This window comes from Haplochromis burtoni, unplaced genomic scaffold (assembly GCF_018398535.1).
Source record: "Haplochromis burtoni strain Fernald_Lab_line unplaced genomic scaffold, NCSU_Asbu1 Contig_14, whole genome shotgun sequence".
Lineage (NCBI taxonomy): Eukaryota > Metazoa > Chordata > Actinopteri > Cichliformes > Cichlidae > Haplochromis > Haplochromis burtoni.
In genome coordinates, this window is record NW_024582375.1 from 1,138,100 (window position 1) to 1,162,618 (window position 24,519).

Genomic DNA, 24,519 nt, shown 5'->3' on the forward strand with positions numbered 1-24,519 from the left:
GACTGCTCTCTGGGTTGCCATGGCCCGGAGCAAACGAAAGCAGGCTGTGGGTGTGTTTTTTATATTAATTTTATTTTCTGAGTGTGGGCTGAGGGTATTTTTGCTGATGTCACGTCATCAAGATGTGATGTCAGATGCTAAACCCATAACCTGCCAAATATGTTACATTTGTACATGTGTGAAGATGTGCGTCTGTTAAGGTCAAAAACTGCCACGTGCTGTGCGGGGTCTGCCAACTCTTATGCTCACTTATGCTTCCTGTGTGTGTGTGTGTGTGTGTGTGTGTGGGTGTGTGTGTGTGTGGGTGTGTGTACGTGTGTTTAAACATGCGTTTGCCACTGCATCAGGAGTGCATAATTTGCTGTAATTTGATTCAAGAGAGCCTGAAATGCAGATAGAGGTCAGCCACGCCTCCTCTTCCTTGAAAGAGAGCAATGAAGGTGGGGAGAGGCAGAAAGGAAGTGGAGAGGTTGCAGTTGAGTCAAAAAGGGAGAGGGTGGTTGACGCAGTAGGTTTCATTTGGCACTCCCATTTTTAACGGTCACACCTGAAGAAAGAAAGCGGATGCTTCTCTCTTCCTTTTTCCTACCCTGTCTGCTTGCTGAGTGCTTGCTCACGGGTAATTGTTGGGGTTCTCCCTGCATTACCTTACAATGTGAAGTGCCCCCGTCCAGACTCACTTTTAGTAATGTTGTTGTGAATTGGGGCTATATAAATAAAGCTGAATTGAATTTTGTTAGTGGTAGCTGCAGCAGAGACTTCACTCATCTATCTCTGTTCCTCGCACAATCCCTCCTCTCTGTCGTTCCCCCGCAGTGTCTTTGTCTTGCTTCATCGTTTTCATCTCTTACTTCTCCCATCAGCCTTTCCACACAAACTTAATTTCCCTGTGATCCCCGAACACATTTTAGCTCTTCTTTCCCCTTTTTCCATCCTTCTCTCTGCGGGGCGAATCGACGTGTAGGAAGTGGTGTCGGCAGGCTTCACCTGCTGCTGAAAATTCTCATCTAAAGCTGTGGCTTCATGCATATTTACACGTGGGCTGTTTGGAGAGAGAGAGAGTAGATGCTTTTATTTGCATGTGTGGTTTCATGTGGGTTAAATGATAATTTAGCAATTCTATATTTGTAGAGGGTGGGTTTTTTTTTTTTATTTCAATTTAGAGACAAAGACAGCTTGAAGACAAATGAAAAGAGAGGTTATGACAGTTTACTGCCTGTTGTAAAGAATCACATTTTACAACTTTGTCGTTAAGCTTCGAACCCGCTGTCCTCGCCTGAGCTGCGTTGCCAGTTTTCCTTTGGGATAACTAATATTCTGCTCCCCAGTGTGGTTAAAATAATAAGGCTGAATTGTGGACTTGTTATCTTAAGTGGCACCAACTATAGCCAGATCCGTGACCCAAGTTGCAATTAAGCGGACTAATTCTTCAAGGTTGCGACGCTCAGTAAATTTATTTTAACAGTGCAAGAAATTACTCTGCATATTGTGAGGACTGTTGCTTGTACACATATAATTATGACCAAACTACACGTTTCCTCTGAGCTTTAAGGAGATATTTTAAATATTTTTAACAGCCCTGCAGCAGAAAAAGTTCTTAAAGAAATCTAGAAAATATTTTCTGCCATTGATGTGCTGTAGACCAAGTGAGCAACTAGCTAGTCGACCAATTGGAAAGCTCATTTTATAGTATGACGCTACAGCAAAAGTAAATGTTGGTTGTATAGTACTGTAGTGTGGCAGCAAGATATCCTTATGATAACCTGGTTTGGTTTTGGTGTGCAACTCAGCAGTAACTGGAAAGCTCTCTTATATATACATGGTATTATGATAACTGAAAGGTGAAGTAAATAACACTGATTATGTCTTCATCTTGGCACCTGTAGTGGATATGATATAGCAGTGAACATTTTGTCCTCCTAGAAAAGCTAGAAAAGTGGGCAAGCTTACGTTTGACAAGGACTAAATTGTGATGTTAGACGACTGGGCCAGAGAATCTCCAAAGCTGCAGCTTTTGTGGAGTGTTCCTGGTCTGAAGTGGTCAGGATCTATCAAAAGTGGTCCAAGAAAGGAACAGTGGTGAACCAGCGACAGGCTCGTGGGCAGCCAAGGCTGATAGACGTGGAGGAGCGAAAGCTGGCTTGTGTGTTCTGATTTAACAGATGAGCCTCTGTAGCTTAAAGGGCTGAAAAATGTAATGCTGGTTCTGATAGAAAGGTGTCAGAAAACACAGGGCATCACAGTTTGTCTGTATTTAGGGCTGCATAGCCGCAGACCAGTCACAGTGCCCATGCTGAGCATTAGAACTGGACCATGGAAGAAGGGGATCATGGATGATCGGGTGTGTTGTGTTGCCAATCTGAGGAACACATGGGACCAGGATGGAATATGGGGAGAAAGGTGAGCCAGTGGAGGCAGTGGGATGCTTTGGGCAATGCTCTGCTGGGAAACCATGGGTCCTGCCATCTATGTGCATGATACTTTAACACGTACCACATACCTAAGCATTGCAATATACCACGGGTGGGGAACTCCAGGTCTCAAGGACTGGTGTCCTGCAGGTTTTAGATATCACCCTGGTTCAACACACTTGAATCAAATGATTAGTTCATTACCAGGCCTCTGGAGGACGTGAAGACATGTTTAAATCAGCTGTGTTGGCTCAAGGACACATCTAAAACCTGCAGGACACCAGTCCTTGAGGCCTGGAGTTCCCCCACCCTGCTGTAAACCCTGCACACCCTTTAATGGAATCTGTATCCCCTGATGGCTGTGGCCCCTATTAGCAGGATGCCACACAGTAAAAATCGTATAGGATGGTTTTGGGATCACAGCGAGTTTGAGGTGTTGACTTGACCGCCAAATTCCCCAGACCTCAGTTTAGTCGAGAATCTGTGGGATGTGCTGGACAAACATGTCCAGTCTATGAAGGCTCCAACTTGCAACTTACAGGATTTAATGGATCTGTTGCTAATATCTCGGTGCAGATGCCACAGCACACCTTCACTGGTCTAATGATGTTCATGATGGGTCAGGGCTGTTTTAGCAGCAAAAAGGAGACCAACACAATATTAGGCAGGATGTGATATTCACTGGTATTCAGAAAAATCTAGCATTTCTATGTATTTTTGGATGTTTCAATAAATTGCTGTTTCTATTTCACATCTTCCAAGAAAAATTGCATTTTTTTGCACAGTACTGTATACAGAGAAGTGATATTTAGGCATCAGAGTGACTAGAAACAAGACTAATTATGTCATCATCCAATAGTAAATGGTAGAAAAGTGAGGGGAAATCACACATTTGTGCAGCTGAGATAAAGCTTTCCTAAATGATTTTAATGATCATCTCATTTCCACTTTGGCATCAGTGGGCTATCTAATGCATGCTCTTAGCCAGCTTTGAAGCCTCACACACAGATGCAGAGACACAGACACACACACAGAGTCAGATTAATGCCTGGGAATGAGGTGAGGTTTTAGCGCACTGACCCATTTCATTTTAATCTGAGTCATTTGTGATTTCTCCTGCTCAGGACAGATTGAATGTCACTTTGGTTGCTCCCTGCTTTCATGTCTGGGGCAAAAACTGGCATTACCTAAGGTGATGATCACACTGATGGGGGGGGGGGAAACACAAAAAAGTGTTTTCAGCTTTTTCCTTGTTAAATATGCCTGTTTAATATGTGTAAATTGCCAAACGATGCTGTGCGTGTCTCTGTGATGGTGTGTTTACACGAGGCTGTTCTTTGCTAATCATGCTTGAAGCAATACAGAAGCAAAGCAGCAGGAACGCTTACAAGTTTACAGACACCTTCTATTTTTAAGAAATGGCTGTATCTCTTTTCTGCTCAGCTTTATTTTTGAGTTCTTTCCTGCATGCATCAGATACTGTAAGCGCAACATTGTGCATTTATTCCACGTCATCGAGCTCCGAGCTGCACTGGCTTTTAAAGAAACCCCAACAAAAAACATAAAAAGTAATAGCATTCCTCAAACGAGTGCGCTTTGAAAGCTCTGGCTCCAGCAGCGTGATCTGAGCAAAGGGTTATTGTTGCTAGTGAGTAGTATTGTGACAGCGGTTAGGTCGCTATCTCCAAATGCACAATGGCAGCGAAAGGAAACTGGTGTCCGGCAATGAGGTGAGGCTGAATGAAAGCCGTTCCTCCTGGGTGATTCTGCTGCCCTGGTTTTTGTCTGTGCTGCCTATCAGACCTCTACGTCTGCGTGCATTCGTGCGTGTGTGTGTGTTGTCCGTGGGTGCACAGCTGCCAAGTTGAATCCCATTCAAGGTCTTCTCAATGCTGATACTTTCTGTTGTTGATTCCCCCTCCTTTAAAATGCACAGTTCCACTTCTCAGAATTTGAAGACATCTTTTTTTTGCAGACTGTGCACATCCACAGCCTTTTCTCCCTGTCTCCCACTAAACCTGTCTGGCACCACTTTTACTGTCACACCGGTGCGAGTTGTGACTGCAACTACACTTCGTATAATCCTGTCGCCGTGTGTCAGAGTCTCCTTGAGCGTCGCTAACCATGGTTTCTCTTACGCTGCTTTTAATCCTTGATGTGTTGGAGAAGCACAGCAGGAAGGGGATGCATTTGTAGCTTTTGAAAAATGTTGTTTTTGTTTTTTTAATTGACCACATAGAAAGATAAATGCATGAGGTCTATGAGTTGGAACGCAGTGTGCAAGGATTTGGCTAAGGCGAAACATAGCTGAGCTGGTTCTGGTCTGAATTGGAATGTTTTAGTCACATTGCTGGAAATAAAGATTACTTTTGGTTTGGCAAACGCACTTCTGGATGATCTTAAATTGTTGGAGTGGACATGCAAAATGGCGAGCTTGCATCATGAGGAACTACAGGCGTTTATTGATGCAGCTGGCTTTCAGTTCTGTACTTTTCTAAACGTATTTGACGTGTAAGAAACAGGATGAAAACAAGCAGCGCTTCCCCATTTGTGATATGGTTATTCTCCCCTTCTTCAGCGTCAACCCATTAACCTAATTAACAAAACAAAAAAAAAAGAATCATAGTATTTCCTCACAAATATGCCGTTGCATGTGTGTCTGTGCGGGATTCACAACACTCACATATATTCCCACACGAAAAATTAAATATTCATGACATTACATTTGGCAGTGGTGGAGACCGATTGACTGCCACCAGTTTGTGTGTTGTCAAATTAGCATATTAATGATATAAATGCTGTATAATTAACATGTGGGAGTGGATTATGCATGTGATGCGTTGTCGGATCAGTCAGAGAGAAGAAAGGGTCAGGCTAATTAGGTTAAAAAGCACATCAACGGGTGCTTTGAGTGAAATTTGCCATGAGATTTAGTGTAAACAGCTCGTAAAAGCTGTGGGCTCCGAGACAGGAAATAACTGTTTTTCTACTTTAATGGCAAAATCTCTGTAATGGAGCATCACACTTTATTGCAGACAGAATACATTTTAATTAAAGTGTTGCTTTTTAAAAAAAATAAACAAACTTGTAACTTGTGTAACTTGTAACTTGAGTGCTGGAGTTTCTGCTTGAGGCCCGTGGTGGTATTTGTTCTTCTAAGGAGCTTAAACAGAGTGACAGGAGAACCAAATGTAATGTGCTTTGACAGGCCTCGACTCTAAGTGGCAGCCTGAAACACGTGTAAGCTTAATCCAAGTCAGTAGGCTTTCCAGGGATCTCAACTTACTCAGCAGAATGCACTTTCAAACTAGAAATGGAAACGGATATGAAAGGGCAAGGTGACGGTCCACAAAGGTGTGACAAGAACAGCTGCAAAGTCCACTGACGCTGAATCCAGCTGGTCCCTGCAGGATTAAGCATCATATTCCAGAAGTTCCTTCATTTAGGTTTTTGATGATGTTGGAGAGCGTTGTCTTCCTGGTCCGAAAGCTCACTTCATTTTCTTAGTCTTCAAATCTATTAGTGAGTCTTGTTGCCCTATGGACAGGATCACTGTCACCCTAGGATAACTTGTATTAGCGTACAATAAAAAAAAAAAAAACATTACTTGGGGAGTTAAAAAGGCTCAAAGGTATTTCAATAAATCAAAGATGAGGTTTTGACTTTGGTCGGTTGGAGGTGGGTTACACCTTTTTTTTGACTAGGGCTAACCGAGAGACAAACAGCAGCTATTCATGCTCACATTCACACATTTAGAATCACCATACACATGGTTTTGGACTGTGGGAGGAAGCCAGAGTAGCCTGAGAGGACCCACGCAGCTAGAGGGAGAGCATGCAGAAGGCCACCAGTTATATAAGGTGGTGCTGAGCATCATGCTGCCCCTGTTTAAACTCTGCTTTTATAAAGCACTTTCTAAGTTTTGACTTTAGCAAACTTGGACTTTGACCTTGTTCCAAGGTTATATCCAAATGACCTGGAAACCACCAGTCACAAAGGAATATATTCTAACTGGTCAGAGTATTCTCTGAGTGGTTCCTAGAGGCTTATTGTCTCTAGGTGAAACTGATCACAAAGGATTACACGGTGCTGCACCAAAAATTTCCTTGTGATTGGTGCTTCGATCCTTGGCTGCTCCAGTCTGCATAGGAAAGTATCCTTGGGCAAAATGCTGAAAGTTGATCTCCGCCGAGGTCGCCGACTGTTCTCTATGCCTGTGTGACTGGGGACGTAGGGGCGCGATATAGTTGACAGCTGCTGGCGACAGTTTTTCATGTTAGCACACCTGTCAATCAAAGTGGCCACAGGGGTCTAGTGGAGTCTACACCTCAACAGATCAGGGCTGTTTTAGCACCAAAAGGAAGGCTAACACAGTATTAGGCAGGTGGGCATACTGTTATGCCTGAGCCATGCTAGCTCTGTTAGGACCAAATAACACACTGGCTGCTCTTACTTCGGTTTCTATATCTGCTCTCTTTCCCCTTGTGTGTCTCCATCAGTACGGCTACCCGTCTGTCAGCCAGTCTTTTTCTGTCTCTGGTGTAAACTGACAATAAACTTGTTTTTTCATGGGTAAATGGCTCTTCCAGGCTGCCATCCTATTGTAATGTCTGGTTTAAGAAAGACAGTCTTTGCAAACATAGCAGTGTCCCCACCATGACCCGGTGGACCAGTGTCACAGAAAATCAAACAGAGTATGTGTGTGTGTGTCAGAAAGTTTAAGACTTTGCCTTTTTGTGGCTGAAAAGCTAGTCATTGCAGGCCATCTGGAAACTGGATCTAACAGGTTCAGTTGACAGAAAGTGTGTGTGTGTGTGTGTGTGTGTGTGTGTGTGTCTGTGTCTGTGTCTGTGTCTGTGTCTGTGTCTGTGTGTGTGTGTGTGTGTGTGTGTGTGTGTGTGTGTGTGTGTGTGTGTGTGTGTGTGTGTGTGTGTGTGTGATGCAATCTGAGATTATCTGTGTTGTGTTTATGCAATAGGATATTCGTGGACCAGTGGCATCCGCTTGGACGCGTGTGTGGCGTGTGCGTACATTGGACAGTTTATAGAGTTTTCCACTTGCTTTGAATGTTTTTGTGCTTTGTGGCAGCAGTGTGGTGGAACAGCCATGAATGGCATCTTTCCCCCATTTGTACTTACTGTTCTCTTCCTCTGGCGTAACGGAACATGTCCCACAATCCCAGCACATGGGATAAAAACAACAACAAAATCAATTCCCTCCAGAGTGAACACCTTCCCTGTCTCATCTCATCATTTGGCAGTTAGCCAGCCTGGACGGCTGACAGACAGGTAGTCGGACTGATGGCAGGCAGTTAGAGATGAACGGACAGACAAGCAGCTGGCTTGTGGATCGGCAGGTGGGAAGCTTTCATTTCACAGCCGAAAAAAAAGAAAAAATGGTGACTTGAAACTGAATAATTTAGCTTAATGCAGCTGGGAAAGTCACTTGGATAATTCATGTATTGGGCACACTTTGTGAGTGTAAGTGTGTTTGCTGTGATTCGTCTGTGTGTGTTTGTGTGTGTGGGTGTGTGTGTGTGTGCTTTGAACGAATAACAAAGTCAGATGTGCACTTGTGAATCTCTTCACGGTGTGTGTGTGTGTGTGTGTGTGTGTGTGTGTGTGTGTGTGTGTGTGTGTGTGTGTGTGTGTGTGCTTTGAACGAATAACAAAGTCAGATGTGCACTTGTGACAAATCCCATGTAAAGAGCCTTTCTGAGGCTTGGGGAATAGCAAAGAGTTGGCGATGCTTCAACATAAAATACGAAGGACACGCAGAAGCACACACGTGAACAGAGTTACAGACGGCCCAGAATTTTAATTTCGACTGCAGACTTGGTCTCAGTGTCAACGTGAGAGAGTGGGTGGATGAGTAATTCTGCTGAATCCTCTCTTCAGCAGTGGGCTATTCTCCTAGAGAAAGAGGAGGAAAAAAACACTCCACCCCTAAAAAGGAAAAAAAATATAACACCTCTGACAGTCAGCCTCTGATTTGTAGCTTAGTTATTAGTAAAGTTCATGATGCATTTTTTCTGATCATGAAAATATCCTTACAGCTGCAAGGAATAAGGAGGCTTTAATAGATTTTTGTCTCCCACTGCAAGAGGGCTATTAGTGCATCTTTTCAAAAAGAAAAATCAGAATATCATAAACAGTTACACCACAGTCGGTTTGCTTTGCATGCTTATTAATGTACTACTTGGGGGGGAAAAGTAAAATGAAATTATTGGGCCATAACCAGCGGGAAGCCAGCTTGAATTTTACTGAACGGCAATTGAATTTATCCTTAGCTGCAGCATCCCTGTGTGGTCTGCAGTCCATGAACTGTGACCACTGCATCTTTGTACTCCTGTACAAGTGCTTGCTTCTTTAAATTGTCTTGGATTAAATATAATCCCTCTGCAACTAAGGGAATTCTCTCTGCGCTGTTTGGATGCTGCGTTCAGGTATACCGAATGAGCCCTGCAGCCAGAAGAAATGAAATTCTCGTCCTCGCTTGAGCTCAAGGCGGAAGCCTTTCTACATGGCAAGGACTCTTGTTATGTTTCCATTGGATATCCCAGTTTTGCATGTGCTTGACCTTGTATGAATGGGTGTCTCTGTGAGCCTATGTCTACATGCATACGTTGCTGTTTGAATAGGCCGCTTGTGTAAATTTGCTGGCTGTGACTTTGCAGCATTAAGCTTGCACCCTGGTGGATCTGGCAACATTTGCAAGTCTGTGTTTGCATGAATATCAGTGTGAAGCGGCTGACATATTTTTGGGTACATGCAAGTTTAAGAGTGCGGGTTAATTCATTGTGCGTGTGTGTGTGTGTGTGTTTGGTTTCAGTGAGCGAGTCAGCAGGACTCTGTGCTATTTTTAAAAGATGATTGCAGTATTGTCGGCTGAGACATTTTGCTGAAACACTCACAGTTACAAAGCAGCGCTTAGTTCTAATAGACCTTCAGCATCACTCTGTCCGTACCTACTTGACCTGCTATCCTTTTAGATGGCAGGCTTTCTCATGACATATTCTCAAAACCTGTGTTAAGACATCTCTCGAGTTTTTAATGTTGAAATCTCATTTTCCACACGCTACCAATTTAAGGGTAATTCCTGATTCCTACATGCAGGCACACGGGCGTAGACAGATTGTGCCTTTCATGTGTAAAATTTGTCATATGGGTCTTAAATTGACTTTACTTCAACTATGATTGACTAGGGATGTCATGATACCAGAAGTTAAGTTATTGGTACCAAAAACAGCAGAATTATGCAATTGTTGATGTGTAGTTTGATACCACCGTTTACCAAAAGAAAAGGGAGGGGAAAAGCCTGAAACTTACTGCTGTTCAGTTAACAAGAGAGGGTGAAGCTATTCTGCAGCTGCACTAGTTACCACCTTCTGTAGTTTTCACTGTGCTTGTGGGGATCTTTCTTTTTCAGCATGTAAGCATAGACTAGAATAATTATAGTCAGGTCCAGAAGAATTGTAGCTTTGGCACAGACGAGGCCAAGTACTGTGGCATTTTTAGAATTTTGGTCTCGAATGGCATTGTAAGCATCAGTTCTGGTGACATGTCTGTCATAGACTGTATCTAAAAGATTGACAGAGCCATGGGGGTTTAAACCCTCAAGTTTGGCATTTTGGCAGATAATGTGTTAAATTTTTATCAAGACCATATTTAGAAAAGGCAGAGATCAGCTAATGTTCCTGCCTGCTATGTCATTAGGTTAGCAAGGTGCTGTCATCATTTACTGTCAGTTGTGATGCTAATTTGGGCTAGTAGAACACCCAAAAAATGGAATATAGTTGCTAGAGAAACATACCAAAGAAGGTGAAAAGTGCCACCTGTCACCCTGAATGTAGGTTATTTTAGCACCTGTGCTGTATGTGTGCTGGCTAGCAGTCAGTGCCGATTGAAAAGGAAGGCAAGAGCTTGGATTAATCACGACTGTTTAGGATTAAATAATAAGACGTAATCTGTAGATTGTTCTGCCTGTTCTTACGAAGCATTTCCTTGTTAACTCTCTGAGGTCGACGGACGCGCCGGCGCGTCAAAATCACATGACCAATTTAAAATGACACAGCAACAAGATGCAGCAACCCAGAGTCTTCATTTCAACTTGGGTCGAAAGTGCGGACTTCAAGCTATATAGCAGTTTTTAAACTGTGTGGATAGGCCACGTAAAACCAGAGTTATGGAAAAAAATACACGCAACATTTACAACGGGAAGAAATGGTAAAAACTGCGTTTTCTACGGACGGTGCTAGCAAACATATCTGATTGTTCTGTAAATAGTTTTAAATAGTTATATAAAAAACACCTGAGTCCTTGGCTGCATTTCTAGGTAGATAGTACCATATAACTTTATTGTTTGCAAAACATGTGCATAATTTTTAGAAATGTACAATTTCTATTTGCATTTCAAGTTATGAAAATGATTTGTTAAACATGTCTGTGGTTTTTACAGAAAAAAATATAACTTTTTTCTACTCAGATTTTTGTCTGAATTTAGTTCAATTGTGCTAATATAGTATGTCAAACAACTCCAATTTCAGATATGAGGTTGTGCTGAAAATAATGATACCAAACAAGGCAAGATAAACAGCTTTTAAAGGAGAAATATAGAGGTTAAATCAAAAGTAGTCAAAAACGGCCAATTATACCTTGGACCCAAAAGGGTTAAATTAGAGTAAAATACTGGCAGCTAGATCTCGTCATAAGTAAACAGTTATTTTACAGTACAGCTACAGTATTATACAACAGCAGCTTCTTATTGAAAAATTATATTGCTTCATAGAATGAAAACTTTACAGTATAATGCCTGTTATCATTGTTAATATCCAAAAACCACTTGAAAAACACCAAACACCATCTTATGAGCTACTGGCAGAAACAGAGTAAGGCTTTTCTCCTCAAAGGCGTCGCCATTTAAAGTGTTAAAAGTGTAAATGCACTTAGAAAGAACGGTGCATTTCTGTACAAAAGTCTTTTCTGTTTTTGCTATTGTGTGTGGAAAGTTTTTTTCCTTAAAATACAAGTCATTGAAAATAAAAAAACAAAACAAAAAAACGTCCTCTGTGGAACAGAATGGATTTATGTAACTCTGTTTTGAGTGTTTGTGTTATGAGTTTGTGCAGAAATGGAGAGGTATTTCATAAGCTTTGATTTTATTTCACCTACACAGATTATTGATCGTATCTTCTCTCTCTCTGTTGTTTTCATTTTTTTTATTTTTTTAGTTGTCCCATTATTTTTTGTCTGTTTGTTTCCTACACTCTCTTTCTAACTCTACTCTTCTGCCTCTTTTGTTGCAGTGCTGGCCAGTTTCAGAGGGACCATCCAGCATGGCCTCCCGCTGGAAATTGGAGACACGGTGCAAATCCTGGAGAAATGTGAAGGTATGGTGCTCGTTTTATACACTTCCTATGTGGAGGCTACATTCAAATTAGCTGCTCGCTCTGAGAAAATTTAGAAAGGAAACGGATTTCCTTTCCTGAATTTGAAACTTGAGTAGTTAGGAACACTTCTGTTTTTTCATTCAACAGATAAATAAAAGCAGCCCTTTACCAAATCAACCATAAACAGTTAGTAGAGTCACGCACAGACTGTCATCCGAATATTTATAAATGCAACCACAAAGCTGTCCGGATACATGCACATTGTTTGGCATAAAAACCTACATGCATGTGGGTGTTTCAGAATGTGCCTACACTGAAAGCTCCGATGGGGGCAACATTACACTTGTTGCATGTCCTCTTGAGGGGTGTTGTGATGTGGTATGTGCACAAAATGAGCACCAAGTTGTCTGTGAAGAGGACCTGTGGAAATTCATGTTTGCTACTGTTTCCTGCACCACAAGCTGGCTGCTCCTCCTGCCTTCCTGCCCACACTGTCTGCTTTTCTCTTCTACATGATTTTTTTGTACTCTCTCTCTCTTTCTGTGGATGCTAATATGTTTTTAGTTGTTTTTTTTTCTTTCAGCACTTTCCTTTCTGTCCTATCCCCGTTTCAAATCCCAGAACAATGTCGAGTCATTTCACAGCAATGGTACGCTTTCATTAACACCAATAAGCAACCGTACACAAATATGTTTCTTCCGGAGCGTGCACTTGACACAAACTGTCACACTTCCTGTTTGGTGGACACACACGCAAACACACACACATACTGAAAGACAGCAAGTCAGTCTATCTTGAAACTTGCCAGCCAGAGGGATGTGATATTGTGGTAAGAGACCCAAAGGAAGTAGACAATAGCACAGCCAGTGGAATGCTTGGCCCAGAAGGGAAGAACTAAATCAAAATCCAGCCAGCAGCACAGAGGCTGAGAGGCAGACTGCTGACAGCAGAGGAGGCAGACTAATGGCCCTGCCTCATGGTGATACTGTTGACACTTCAAAACACAGGAGCTTACACACTGGACGTGTCTTTACTGAAATGCGGCTCCTGTCTGAAAATTCTCCGCCTCAGTAATTGATTTTTGACTTTGTCCTTCGATGGCTCTTTATTTTGTAAGTTACTGACAGCAGTGAGCGCACACTATATAAACTATGATTTTAAATGATGGTTTTCCACACTGCTCTTTCAGACGTACCCCCACAACCTTGTCGGATAAGCTGTGCACCTTCCTAGACTTTGCCACTTAGCATGTCCCTAGCTTTTCATTTCACCTCAATTTGAACATTTTTTTGTTACTCTGTTCAAATAAAAGTGAATATTGATGTGAAATATCGTTAATTTCTTTTTTGTCTATTTTACCATTTTTAATGTTACTTTTAGATAGGAAATAGAAACCGTTTAGCATAAGATTTCGGTTAGCTTTAGTTGGGCTATCATTAGCTATATTTTTCAGGGTATTACGTTAAGCTATTTCATCCTTTTTTTTTCTTGCGCTAACTGTTAATTACAAACTATTTTAAAGTGCAGTAAACATTATCCTCTATCTTCAGACATATCATTTTTCTATAGCTATTATGACAATCTATTTAAAGGGTTAACCTTTATGTTAAGCTATTATGCTGAATCTCTGCTGATTTTAGCTTTTTACTCTTTCAGCTTTTTGCTAACTTGGCAAAATAGGTGACTGGAACACTGATGTTGTGGTTTTAACACTATTACAGAATTAGCATTGTATAGTCTGCTTATAGTATTAATTGTTGTGATATTAGCAACAATTACTAAAATTACTGAGTGACAGCGTTTGTAATTTTAAAAAAAAAATGTTAGCTAGGTTAATTCCTTGTCTTTATGTGCCCACCCTGAAATAATACTATGTTGTATGTTGGTATTACAGATTAAAAACATTAACCACTTAATACATACTAATCTGTTGCAGATGTATTTCCTGATATTAAGCCTTGCAATGAACACAGCCTAACCTTTGCTAATAAACAAAGATAAAAATTACAACTCTATGAATTCCTGTAACAAATGAGGTAGAAAATACTGCCTAGGTTACAGATGCTTTGGCAAAACCAAATAATATAATATGATTATAATAATCTAATACATTTACATTTGAACTATTTAGTTAATGCTCTTATCTGGCAGGACTTAAAATGGTTGGAATGAGCTTAAATTGTCAGTCTGGAAAAGACCATCAGCTCAAAGCCTCTGCAAATTTGAATGTATTAGATTGTTTCTATCAGTGTTGGGATTTGCAAAAGCATCAAGTATGTACTAATTTGGCTTGAGCTGAGAGTAGAGTGTGAGCAAATGCTAAACCACAGTTTTTTTTCCCCTGTCTTTGCTTTGTATTTTTTTTCTTCAACCTTTGTTATGACAAGGCAAACTGATATTTATAGTGCTTTTCAGCGGCTTTGTGTGTTGCAGGTTTCCTCCTGTATTCGGCTGTGCATTAACCTGTGGTCACTGCAAACACGGGTTGCTAAGAAATACATTCCTCTGTACCTCACTGCTTTTGAGTGGTGTGCCTTAACACATAAAATCTCAAAATCTATACCTGCAAAGTAACAAGGAAGCCGAGCAGTGTGTCAGATCATAGTCAGAAACGTCAAAACCACGAGCGTAAGTGCTGATAGGAAAAACATGTTTGCTTCTTGTGTGGCGAAATATAGATGAAATTTCTTAAGAATGTGGCCACTCTTAAGTTTGACTGGCAGTGATGGTGACTGGCTTTTAAAGGGCTTATTTGGCTTTTAAGAGACATGAATATCATGCATGCCAGTTTCGATAAAGATTAGAAAAGAGGGCGTCTGGTATAAGTATTGAAAAAACGGTGTTGCAGAGCACTTTGAGCCCAGATAGAACCAAAGAATCCAGTGCCTAACAAAGTATATGGAAAATGCTAGTTCACCTTCAGCCCATTATTTGTAATGGAGTGATACAGAAAAATGGTGAAAATATTCAGGGTTCTGTCCCCAGTCGCTGTGTGAGAATTCAAAACATTTTACCAAATGGTGCTCTGGTTGCTTTAGATTCCAGTCACAGAATACGAAGAAGAGAAGTTTTGTTGCTTTGCCTATAATAACAAGTTTATGAGGAAGTCTTTTCATTGACAATAATATAGTCAAAACTATACTGATAACCCGAGTATGCATTTTCACATGAAACTTAGTAAACCACAGGCTTAATGGCTTTGTTGTGAGATATTGTAAAAGGGAAGGGGACTATACAACTTCCTTCTTGCACATACATCTCTTTACTCTGCTCTTAATAGATATACAGTAATTAATTTTCTTTTCCACTTTCACTCTGCACTCCAGGAAAGACATAAAAATATAAATGTGTAATATTCACAGTAACGGCTGTAAAGTTAAAGTAGTGCTCTCTCTCCCTCCCTCCCTCCCTCCCTCCCTCCAGGATGGTACAGAGGATTCATCCTGAAGAACCCAAATGTGAAGGTGAGCAAACCTTTCCATGATATTGTTTTTCTCGTCTTGCCCACTTATGCTCTCACTAAACCTGATTCCCTCTCTGTGTATTAGCTGGTGTCATGCATTGAATTGAAAGAGTCTCTTGGAACTGTCATTGTTAGCGAAAACTAGCACTTTCACTAGCTGAGATGACAGATGTAAGCAGGAACACCTGTCTTTTCGTCGTATGACTTGTCAGGTTCCCTACTTTGAAAATTGCTCTTTGCAGCCCTGCAAATAGTTTGGTGACACTATGTGATTTTCTCTAGTGCTCCACCCAACATCAGAGTTATAATCAGCCAGACCTACTCAGACAAGTGGAAACACCTGTTTGTGTGCACACTTAAACAACAGCGGAGGAGAGGTTTCTCTTTCACTACGAACAGACATGCTGCTGATACACAAGTACACTGATGTTAGCCAGGAAATGTCTAGAAGTGTGCAAAAGTCTTGAGCTATAAAAATAATTTTAAAGGTGAACTTAAGCAATAGTTCTCCAGGATTTCTGAAGGTGCTGCTTTTTCACTGATTTTCACCTTCCAGTCCTTGTACCTAACCATCTTCAGAGGAATCGTTTTTTTGTTGAGCCACTCGTCACTAATCTATGAATCACTGAAACATAAAAAAGGCACCTAACCCAAGGGATGAATCAGTGTTGAGTCTGCAAATAACAAACAACTTAGCAACAAAACTGTATCTTTAGTCACTTGGTTGCTAACAGGCTGTAGTTGTCTAGGTTGTTGCTGTTTCTTTAGTTGAAGAAAAAGCCCAAGGGATTACTATGGAACTGTTAGCTGCATACTTGGCATTTCTTGACATGGTCAGGTGTTCTTAAAGAATTTGAGGAAACTGGAAAAAAGAAGAAGTGACAGGCCTAAAAAAGGCTACAGCAGATGAACAGAACTGAAAGTCACGTCTCTAAGAACGAGGAAGAATTCCAGCAAAGATGTGACACAGGACCTGAGAGATGCATCTGACCTTTCAATTGATCCAGCTACTTTTTGCTGAAGCCTCATCAGAAACAATCTCAGTGGAATGCAGTATACAGTAAATGCATGTAGTAATGCAGTAAAAACACACAATGGAACATCATTAGTCATGGATTGGACTCCTGGAGATCCCAGAGTGTGGGATCATGTTGACAGAAAATTATACAAAATGAAGCCAACATCCAACAACATCCCACCAATGTCCATCAGGAAGCTTGGAGAACTATTCCTGAAGACTACGTAAAGAAATGAAAAGAGAGCTTGACTAAGAGAGTTTAGGCCGTGTTGAAGACTAAAGGTGGCCATACCAAATATTGATTTTAAATATTTTGAAACAATAAGCTTTTTGATTTTTGCGTATATGCTGTATTTCCATATATATTTGGACATTTTACAATAAATCGCTGTACCTGTTACCCATTTTCCTAGCTATATATAAAGAAATCAGGGGTGGCTCAAGACTTTTGCACAGTCTGTTACAAATCATGACAAACATGATGGTCGTAGGATAAATGTCCCAACTATCCCCCCCAAAATGTCTCTGTGTAAACCTAGCCGTTGCACTGATTGGATACAATGTAAGAGACAAACGTAACAGTCAAATAATCCTGAAATGAGCAAAGTCAGCAAACTTTGTAAGCATTAAAAAAAGAAAAGAAAAGAAAAGAAAAAAGGTGGGGGGTTGATTTTTATACATCATGTTTTACTGCCCTGCTAACTGTTAAATTAAGTTAATTTAGGTAATACTTGAAAATAACTGCCCAGTTAAGTACATGGAGGTGTTTTAGGATGAGCGCTGAATGGCAAGACTTTTTTTCAGGAACTGGGCTGAAGCAAACCTAGAGAAAGAGGAATATATAGTTTTTTTTAATACATGCCAAGAGATGATATCAAGATAACCCAGAACTTTGTTTCTCTATTTTAATTTAATCTACTTTTTTAAATTATTAAGTGCAATTGAATATAAATGAATCCAAATCTGACAAGATGTTAAATAACTTCCAGCCACCACCAATCGCATGAATGATCTACCATAAAACCACCTGTGCGCAGATTGTGGAAATTAGATTCATAAGTCATAATGATTCATTTTTTTATTACCACCACTTCCCAAAAAGTCAAAACTCAACTTGAGATATACTCAAACTATATCACTGGGGGCGATGACATCCCAACTTCCCAACAAAAGAAGAGTGGTGCGTGCAGTCAGTCTGATATTTTTACGACTTTTAAAAACTCATGTGCAGAATAATATATTATAATAAGAGCCAACTGAGGAGTCAAGTGTGTGTTTGTGTTTTGCATTTACTGCTACTACTACTTTGATCTTCCCCAAGTCAGTGGGGGCATCTTGCAGTTTATTAGCGTCAAACAGAACATGCGCACACACAAACAGCTTTTTAAAACCTTTGCTTGTCTACTAAATGTCATTGCTGCTTGCCTTTATCCTTCTGTTCCCTCCATTTTCCTCTGTTTTTTCCACAAACACTCTTAACCCTGTATTGATTATGTGCGTCGTTTTCACATCCGCCGCCGTTAAATGCTAATTACAACGGGGAGTAAATGACTCTCGGAGCATTCTCATTAACCTGTTTATCTTCTTGACTAAAGGGGATTTTTCCATCCAGCTACATCCACTTAAAGAATGCCCACGTCAAGAACAAAGGGTAATGTTACATGTCTTTCCTTTGGTTTTCTTTCCATGTTTGTTCATATTGTGGTTTTATATTTAAGGTTACGTTATTTAATTCTCGTTCATGTGCTGATGTTTGTTTGTAGGCAATTCGAGACAGTCATCCCTGATGAAGACTCTGTCATCACAGAGATGACATCAACTCTGCGAGACTGGGGTGCCATGTGGAAGCAGCTCTATGTGGTAAGAACTCTTACACATAACCACACGTGCACACTTTGCATCGATTTGTTGTCACTGCTGCTTAACTGAAACTGCAATGTTTGAGTTCATTTGGCCCTGGGTAATTCAGAAAGCCACAAACAGTCAAAGCTTCTTTTTTTTTTATATGCATTCATTAGTCGGATTGATTGTGTTTGTGGCCTATTAGACTATCTGGGGTGCTGATTAAATTGAGCTGATGAATACGTCTAGATCAAAGTGCATGCATTTGCAGCAAAAAGCAGCAGGACACTGAAGCTAATTTGCACAAATCCATTTTAAGCTCTTCTTGTCTTCTCTCTCTGGGTCGCTGTCTTCTTCTCAGTGTCGATTTGGTTCTCTAATGTGCGTTCCGTCACTTTTCATGTTTTCACTTATGTTTTTGGGTGGCAGCGTTGACACAACTGTATATTTTGATCTCCTTATCTGTGCCTTTCCTGCTGTCATCCTCATTCTGTCTTCAGCTGATTATGAATTTTCCTTTCATTCGTTGCCTTTGACTGCTATTCTTCTCATTTCTTTTCCACCCCCCTCTTCTTTTCTCCCCTTTTCCAAACCTCCAGAAAAATGAGGGGGATTTGTTCCACCGGCTTTGGCACGTGATGAATGAAATCTTGGACCTGAGGAGGCAGGTGCTGGTTGGCCACCTCACTCATGACCGTTTGAGGGACGTCAAGCAGCACATCACAGCAAGATTGGATTGGGGCAACGAGTGAGTAGAATAAGGGCAGTGAGAAGGTTTACAATGTCCACATGTGGCTTATAGACATGTTTGCGTTGTTCCTTTTCAAGAACCAATAATTCATTATTTAAACTGCTTCTACCACTGATGATTTTGATTTTAGGTGATTTAAAGGGGCTTGCAATGCTCATTTCCAACTTACCTTATTGTATCCTTATTCATCTTATAGTGGGATTTTGTGAAGCTCCCTGGGTCACTCTGTGTCTGAAACAATCCAGTTTAGCTCCTTTAGCCCTTCCTGAAACCCAGCTTTCTCCTGATTGGCTGCCTCTCACAAACAGAAGGTTTGGAGAGCAAATGGATGGGGCTTCTGACATTCAAGAGTGAATTTTTTTGGTTTACAGGGTTACATATACATACGATGACCTCATTATTTATAGCATAGGTCACATTTAATAGAAGCATCAGCAGAATTAAAGGAACAAAGCTCCTCTCTAATAGTTCAAAGTACAAATTTCCACAGAAGGAACAGGGAGCTTATTTTATTAACTCAGCAGCCTTATCTGTGTTAAGGATGTGAAGCAAAAAAAATGGCAAGGGGGGTTTTTGGCCTAAATGAGGTTGTTGGGCATAGTTTCTGGTAAGGATGCCCTAATCCAATACAGATATGAATAACTCACTGGATATATTTCAATACTGATATAAATCCAGCATCAGTGGGCGTTCTTTTCCCATTTGTAAAATGACTAGATCCACAGTAGAAAATAATAATAAGTTAAGTTTAAGCCTTAAGTTTGACATTTTGGCTGTTATCTTATCTTGAAAGTGGATATGACCATATTTAAACTTAGCTAATTCATGTTAGCGTAATTGAGGCATTAATTACCATGTGGTTGTGTCCTGATGTTTCATATGCAATGCCATCGCGTAGTAAAAAGCAAAAAAAGGACTGCAACTGTTGTCACTGGCCCGTTCAGTACTGCTACTTCTGTGCCTTTCTGGCAACTTTTTTTTTTTTTGCCAGTTTCTAAATAATCAATAAACAATCCCTGTTTCAATATGATAAACATAAGGATTCCCAAATGTCAGCGATTCCTGAAGGGAGATGGCTGAAACTACCAAAATGGGCTGAGGGAATGTACGAAGAAGTGGAAAAGCCTGAGTGACTTATAATTGAATATTTAAAGAAGAGAAAATAGATCCAAAACTGATGACAACAAAGAGTGGGGACCCAGGAAAGCAAAAGGAAGAAAGGTTAAATGAGAGGTTACAGCGTAGATTTCCTGTAAATCACCTATCAAGAGTGAAGATGATTTTTTTTCTCTCCCTTTTTGAGCTTGCCACTGATTCTTGTGATGCCGAAAACTTAGTTTTCAGACTGATAGAAAAAACACTGAATTTTAACTTTAACGAGGATTGCTCTCGCAGTGGCCAATATTCTAGTACTTAATATTGTAATGAGGCAGATCTGGCAAATCCAGTCAATGCGTTCGTAGTTCAGTTTGCTTGATGTTCCATCAGCACAGAAATCCTTTTCAGCAGCTGACTTGAAAAGCTTGGCACTTCTTTGCAACCTCTGCTCTCGATTGCATAACTGCAGTGCAGTATGACAGTCTTCCACAAAATAAATGAATGAGATAAATCAAACTTTATGTGGACTGTGAGGGAGAACCTGCAGAGTTTAAAGTTTTAAAGAAAGTTTTTTTGTTGTTTTTTTGTTGTTGTTTTTTTTACTGCAGGCAAGGATGTGTAATCAGTCTAAAAAAAACCCTCACTATACTTTGAGAATTATGAGGAGTATTTTTAGTTACTGACACACAGTAAAATCTGTGAAGCCACCATGACAAGCTGGCTCTTCCATTATAAGCAGTGCTACTCATCTAAAACTTGAAGGAAACTGCATTTGGAAATAAAAGTTTCATCTCTCATTTCTTTCTCTGCTTCTTTCCTGGAGCTTCTTGCAGCTTTCTAACGTCCCTCCTTTTTCCTCAGCCTCTCACTCTTCTTTTCAACTTTCCTTTCTCTTCTGCCTTTTGTTGTCACCTACCTTCCCTGTAGGCATACTCTTCACTCAGTACAATCTCTTTCCCACACAGACAGCACTCTCTCCATCCTTCCTTTCACTTTGCTTTCTTCTTTCCATCCTCTCTGTGCTGTGGGGGTGCAATAGAGAGAGAGAGAGGGACAAAAAAAGAAATCCTCACAAATCGTGTCCCTCTCTCTTTCTGTCTGTCCTTTACCCTTCGCTCTCCTTCATTTCCCTGCTGTGGGCCTTCTTCAAACACACGCACATGCTTCACATCCCTCCCCAGCGATGAGCATCCCTCGCTGCTGTATGGTTGACCTGGCCTGTCTCTCTTCTTGCCGAAAAGGAGACACACTCAAGTGTGCTGTTTTGGTCCACTAATACCACCGACCAGGAGGATGGGAGCATGTAAGAGTTAGTGTTTATGGAACAACAAGAATGTAGAGGAACAGGCAAGGTTAAATGATGGAGGACAGGAAAGAGGATAAAGAGGACAGTAGGCATAGCAGGGGGCTAAAGGGAGAGGATTTTTTCTTTCATCTGCTCCACAGAGGAGCTGTCAAATGTATTTAGGCGACTGACGGGTGATGTGACAGCTGTGCTTTGAGTGTTTGTGGGTCTGTTCGCTTTGTTGTTGATGCTCAGTGCAGCTATAAAGTAGCATCTTAATTAACACTCAATTGCAATCCATGTGCTGTGTTATCTGTATGTATTTTGCAGCTTCAGTGTATTAATACTCTCTGTGACTTTGTGTTTCAGACAGCTTGGCTTGGACCTGGTCCCGAGGCGAGAGTTTAGTATGGTGGACCCCGATGAAATCAGTGTCACAGAGCTTTACAGACTGGTAAGCGTCCACACAGTTCTTCCCTGTTCTCAGATTAAGATCCCATCCAGAGTGCAGATGCGTAAAGGAGCTGGTCTCTTCTAGATTCATCTTGGAAAGAGTACAATAAAATCTCTATATTCAACACAGCTCACAAGACACACAAAGCAAAGAAAACAATGCTCTGCTGGGAGGTTGTTGCCCTGCAGAGTGGACAGTGACACTGAATGACAGTGACATCGATGGCAGGAGTTTGGATTGGTGGCCTTAGAGTTCCTGTGTTATTTGCCTTTTTAATGTCCAGTGTATTTACAATTTAGAGCCAGTTGCTTAGGCTGGATACAGGATGTAGACAATGATACAGATCTATTTAGGGTTACTGTTGTATTTACACAATCTATCCACTTTCTAATAGGAACTGTCATTTGATGCCGAGGGTAACTTTATACAACAGATGGCAAACAACCAAAACATGTCTGACCTCTGAGTATATTGTACTTGGTTTGATCTTGCCAACCTCTAAGTGGATTTAAGGAACTGTCTATCACTGACAACATCTGTCAGCTTCTTCCTCTAAGCTGACAGATGTTGTCAGATAGATAGTAGAGGCCGTGTAGGAACTAGCTGCCCGCATAATACCTTGCTACCTTGGCACAGCAGACATTATGGACCTGCTATACTCACTTCCAGTTTCATATTTTTTTGACTTTACAAAATTGACACCTCAATTTTCTGTGGAACTTTTCAGTTCATTGTGTAAAAGTAGCTGCTTTCGCATCAGTCTCTTTAAGCCCCCGCTTCAAAAAAAAGGGATGATGGGGTTCTGATTGGCTCGCCTAGCTTCCTCAAACAGAAATTGGTGCTCGTGGGTACTGCTTCTCACTTCACTTATGTGCAGTTTCTGAAAACACCAGGCTGAGAAGCATAATCTACCACTCCTTATTGGACATGCCAGTTTCTTAGATCCATTTGTACATGTAGATGCCAGAGTCTGGGTTTTTGGGACAGAAATTGGCAGAAAATGATGAAGATGCAGGGTGATCTGTTAAAAGTACCATCTTACTGTGGGACCTAACAGTGGACTAGTGTTTCAGTCTGTGTGAACCCGTATTTGTACCTGTACAAAATACATGATGGAAATGTGCTAGAAATTGATAAAAGTAGAAAACTCTTACTGCTATGAAATACCAAAGGTAGCACAGGGAGAGTCTCATCAGGGTTGGCTGCATTACCATCCGACTATGATGCAACTGCTGGAGCTGATTATGGAGTCTCAAGCTGGTACTAAGTGGCAACATCCAGAGCTGAATAATTAAGTAAACGCTTAAGTGACAAGTCTGCAATTCCCCCAGTGGCCACTCAAGGTTTGCACCATAAGCGAGTCAGTCAGCATCGACTAGAGAGTTAAAATGGGTGATGTTACAACACTGAAAAACATGTTTTTAGTCTGGTACAGAAAATAGTAATTATCTCCCTGGGTAAGTTCTTCCTTTGTAACAGCTCTACTAAAGTTTTTTTTTTTTTTAAACACTCTTAATAACTCTGAGTACTGGAGTTAGGTTCATGTCTGCTTTGACTGAGAGGTGTCCCAACAAAGGCAGATTGATGCTAATTGGAGTCACAGAGCTGGATCTCTCCACCATGTCTATGCTGCAGGTTATAAATGTTTGGAAGTAGAGCAACATTTCTTTGACTTTAGCACAGTTAATATGAGCATACACCGCTGGGAAAGTGTATGTGTGTGAGAGAGAAGAAGGAAAGGCACAACAGGGCCATGGTCCAGTTTGAAATTGAAGAGCAGCTTATATAAAAATCTATGGCACTGATCCCTAACGGTTATAGGACTGCTGTAAAGGATGCTGAAGGAGTTCGCTCATAGTATTTAATAACCTTTTTTGAGCTTTTTTCCACATGTTTCTCTGCATTTTACTGAGCTGTTAACAGATCCGCTTTCTCCGAGAACCTTGAACACGTCTCGGTGTGGGCTAAAGCTTTGGGATTGGAAGTCCGTGCTTGACCCTTAGAACCAGCATTTGGCAAAACAAATTTAGAGTAAGCTCAGCGAGTTACTGATACCACTCTCATCCTCGCATGAGGTACATTTGATGGACCGATTTTTTTTTTTCTTTTCCCCCTCATCCATCTGCTTCTGTATTTCTCTCCTTCCTTTCCCTACTGTTTGCTCCCTGCCTCTCCTTCCCACTTTCTCCAAGCCCCAATCGCTGCTACCATGGCAACCACTTCTCTGCCCTCGTATGGTGTGGGGGGAATTGTATCACACACACACGCACACACACTCTGTGTCGGCTCTTTCTTCGCAAGGGTAATTGAAGCTCTTAATCCATCTGTTATTTTTTTTTTTTTGTTGTTGTCAAAACAAAAGCAGGAAAAGCACAAAGAAAGCTTTCTCCACCTCTATTAAACGGTGTATAAAATAAACAAGCGACTACCATTTCTCCATACTGGGTCGAGATAAAGGGGCAGGCATTCACCGCCGCCATCCACCTACGAAAATACGCAAGGAACCCTCACACCAAGATGCAATATCTCAATGAGCCCAAATTACATCAATATTTCCCCGTGAGATCTTTGTTTGTGAGAACCGCGTCTTTGTTTCTGTCGGTGCTTCTGCGGCGTGGCTTAATTAAATTGACATGGGGATTATGCGGTGTCTCTGTGTGTACTTGTGTGTGTGTTTGCCTGTGTGTGTGTGCTGAAGTGCCAGTGCGGTATTACTGTAGGAAAATGTGGCTTAACTGCTGCATTGTTTCAAGGAATTGTGTGATATCTGCTGAGTGAGAATGAAAACAAGCAACGACAGTGGATTAAA

The 24,519-nt window shown here is 41.0% G+C and overlaps 1 protein-coding gene across 4 annotated transcripts in view; it reads left to right on the forward strand.

The window, feature by feature from the left end:
- Window positions 1-24,519, forward strand: part of dock4b (dedicator of cytokinesis 4b) — a 142,553-nt gene that overhangs the window by 23,465 nt on the left and 94,569 nt on the right. For all 4 annotated transcript variants that reach the window (XM_005915623.3, XM_005915626.3, XM_005915624.3 and 1 more), the window contains exons 2-7: window positions 11,716-11,799; window positions 15,223-15,263; window positions 17,876-17,931; window positions 18,044-18,140; window positions 18,722-18,870; window positions 21,626-21,710. In XM_005915623.3, the coding sequence (XP_005915685.1) occupies window positions 11,716-11,799; window positions 15,223-15,263; window positions 17,876-17,931; window positions 18,044-18,140; window positions 18,722-18,870; window positions 21,626-21,710 (512 nt within the window). The remainder of the gene's footprint in view (window positions 1-11,715; window positions 11,800-15,222; window positions 15,264-17,875; window positions 17,932-18,043; window positions 18,141-18,721; window positions 18,871-21,625; window positions 21,711-24,519) is intronic.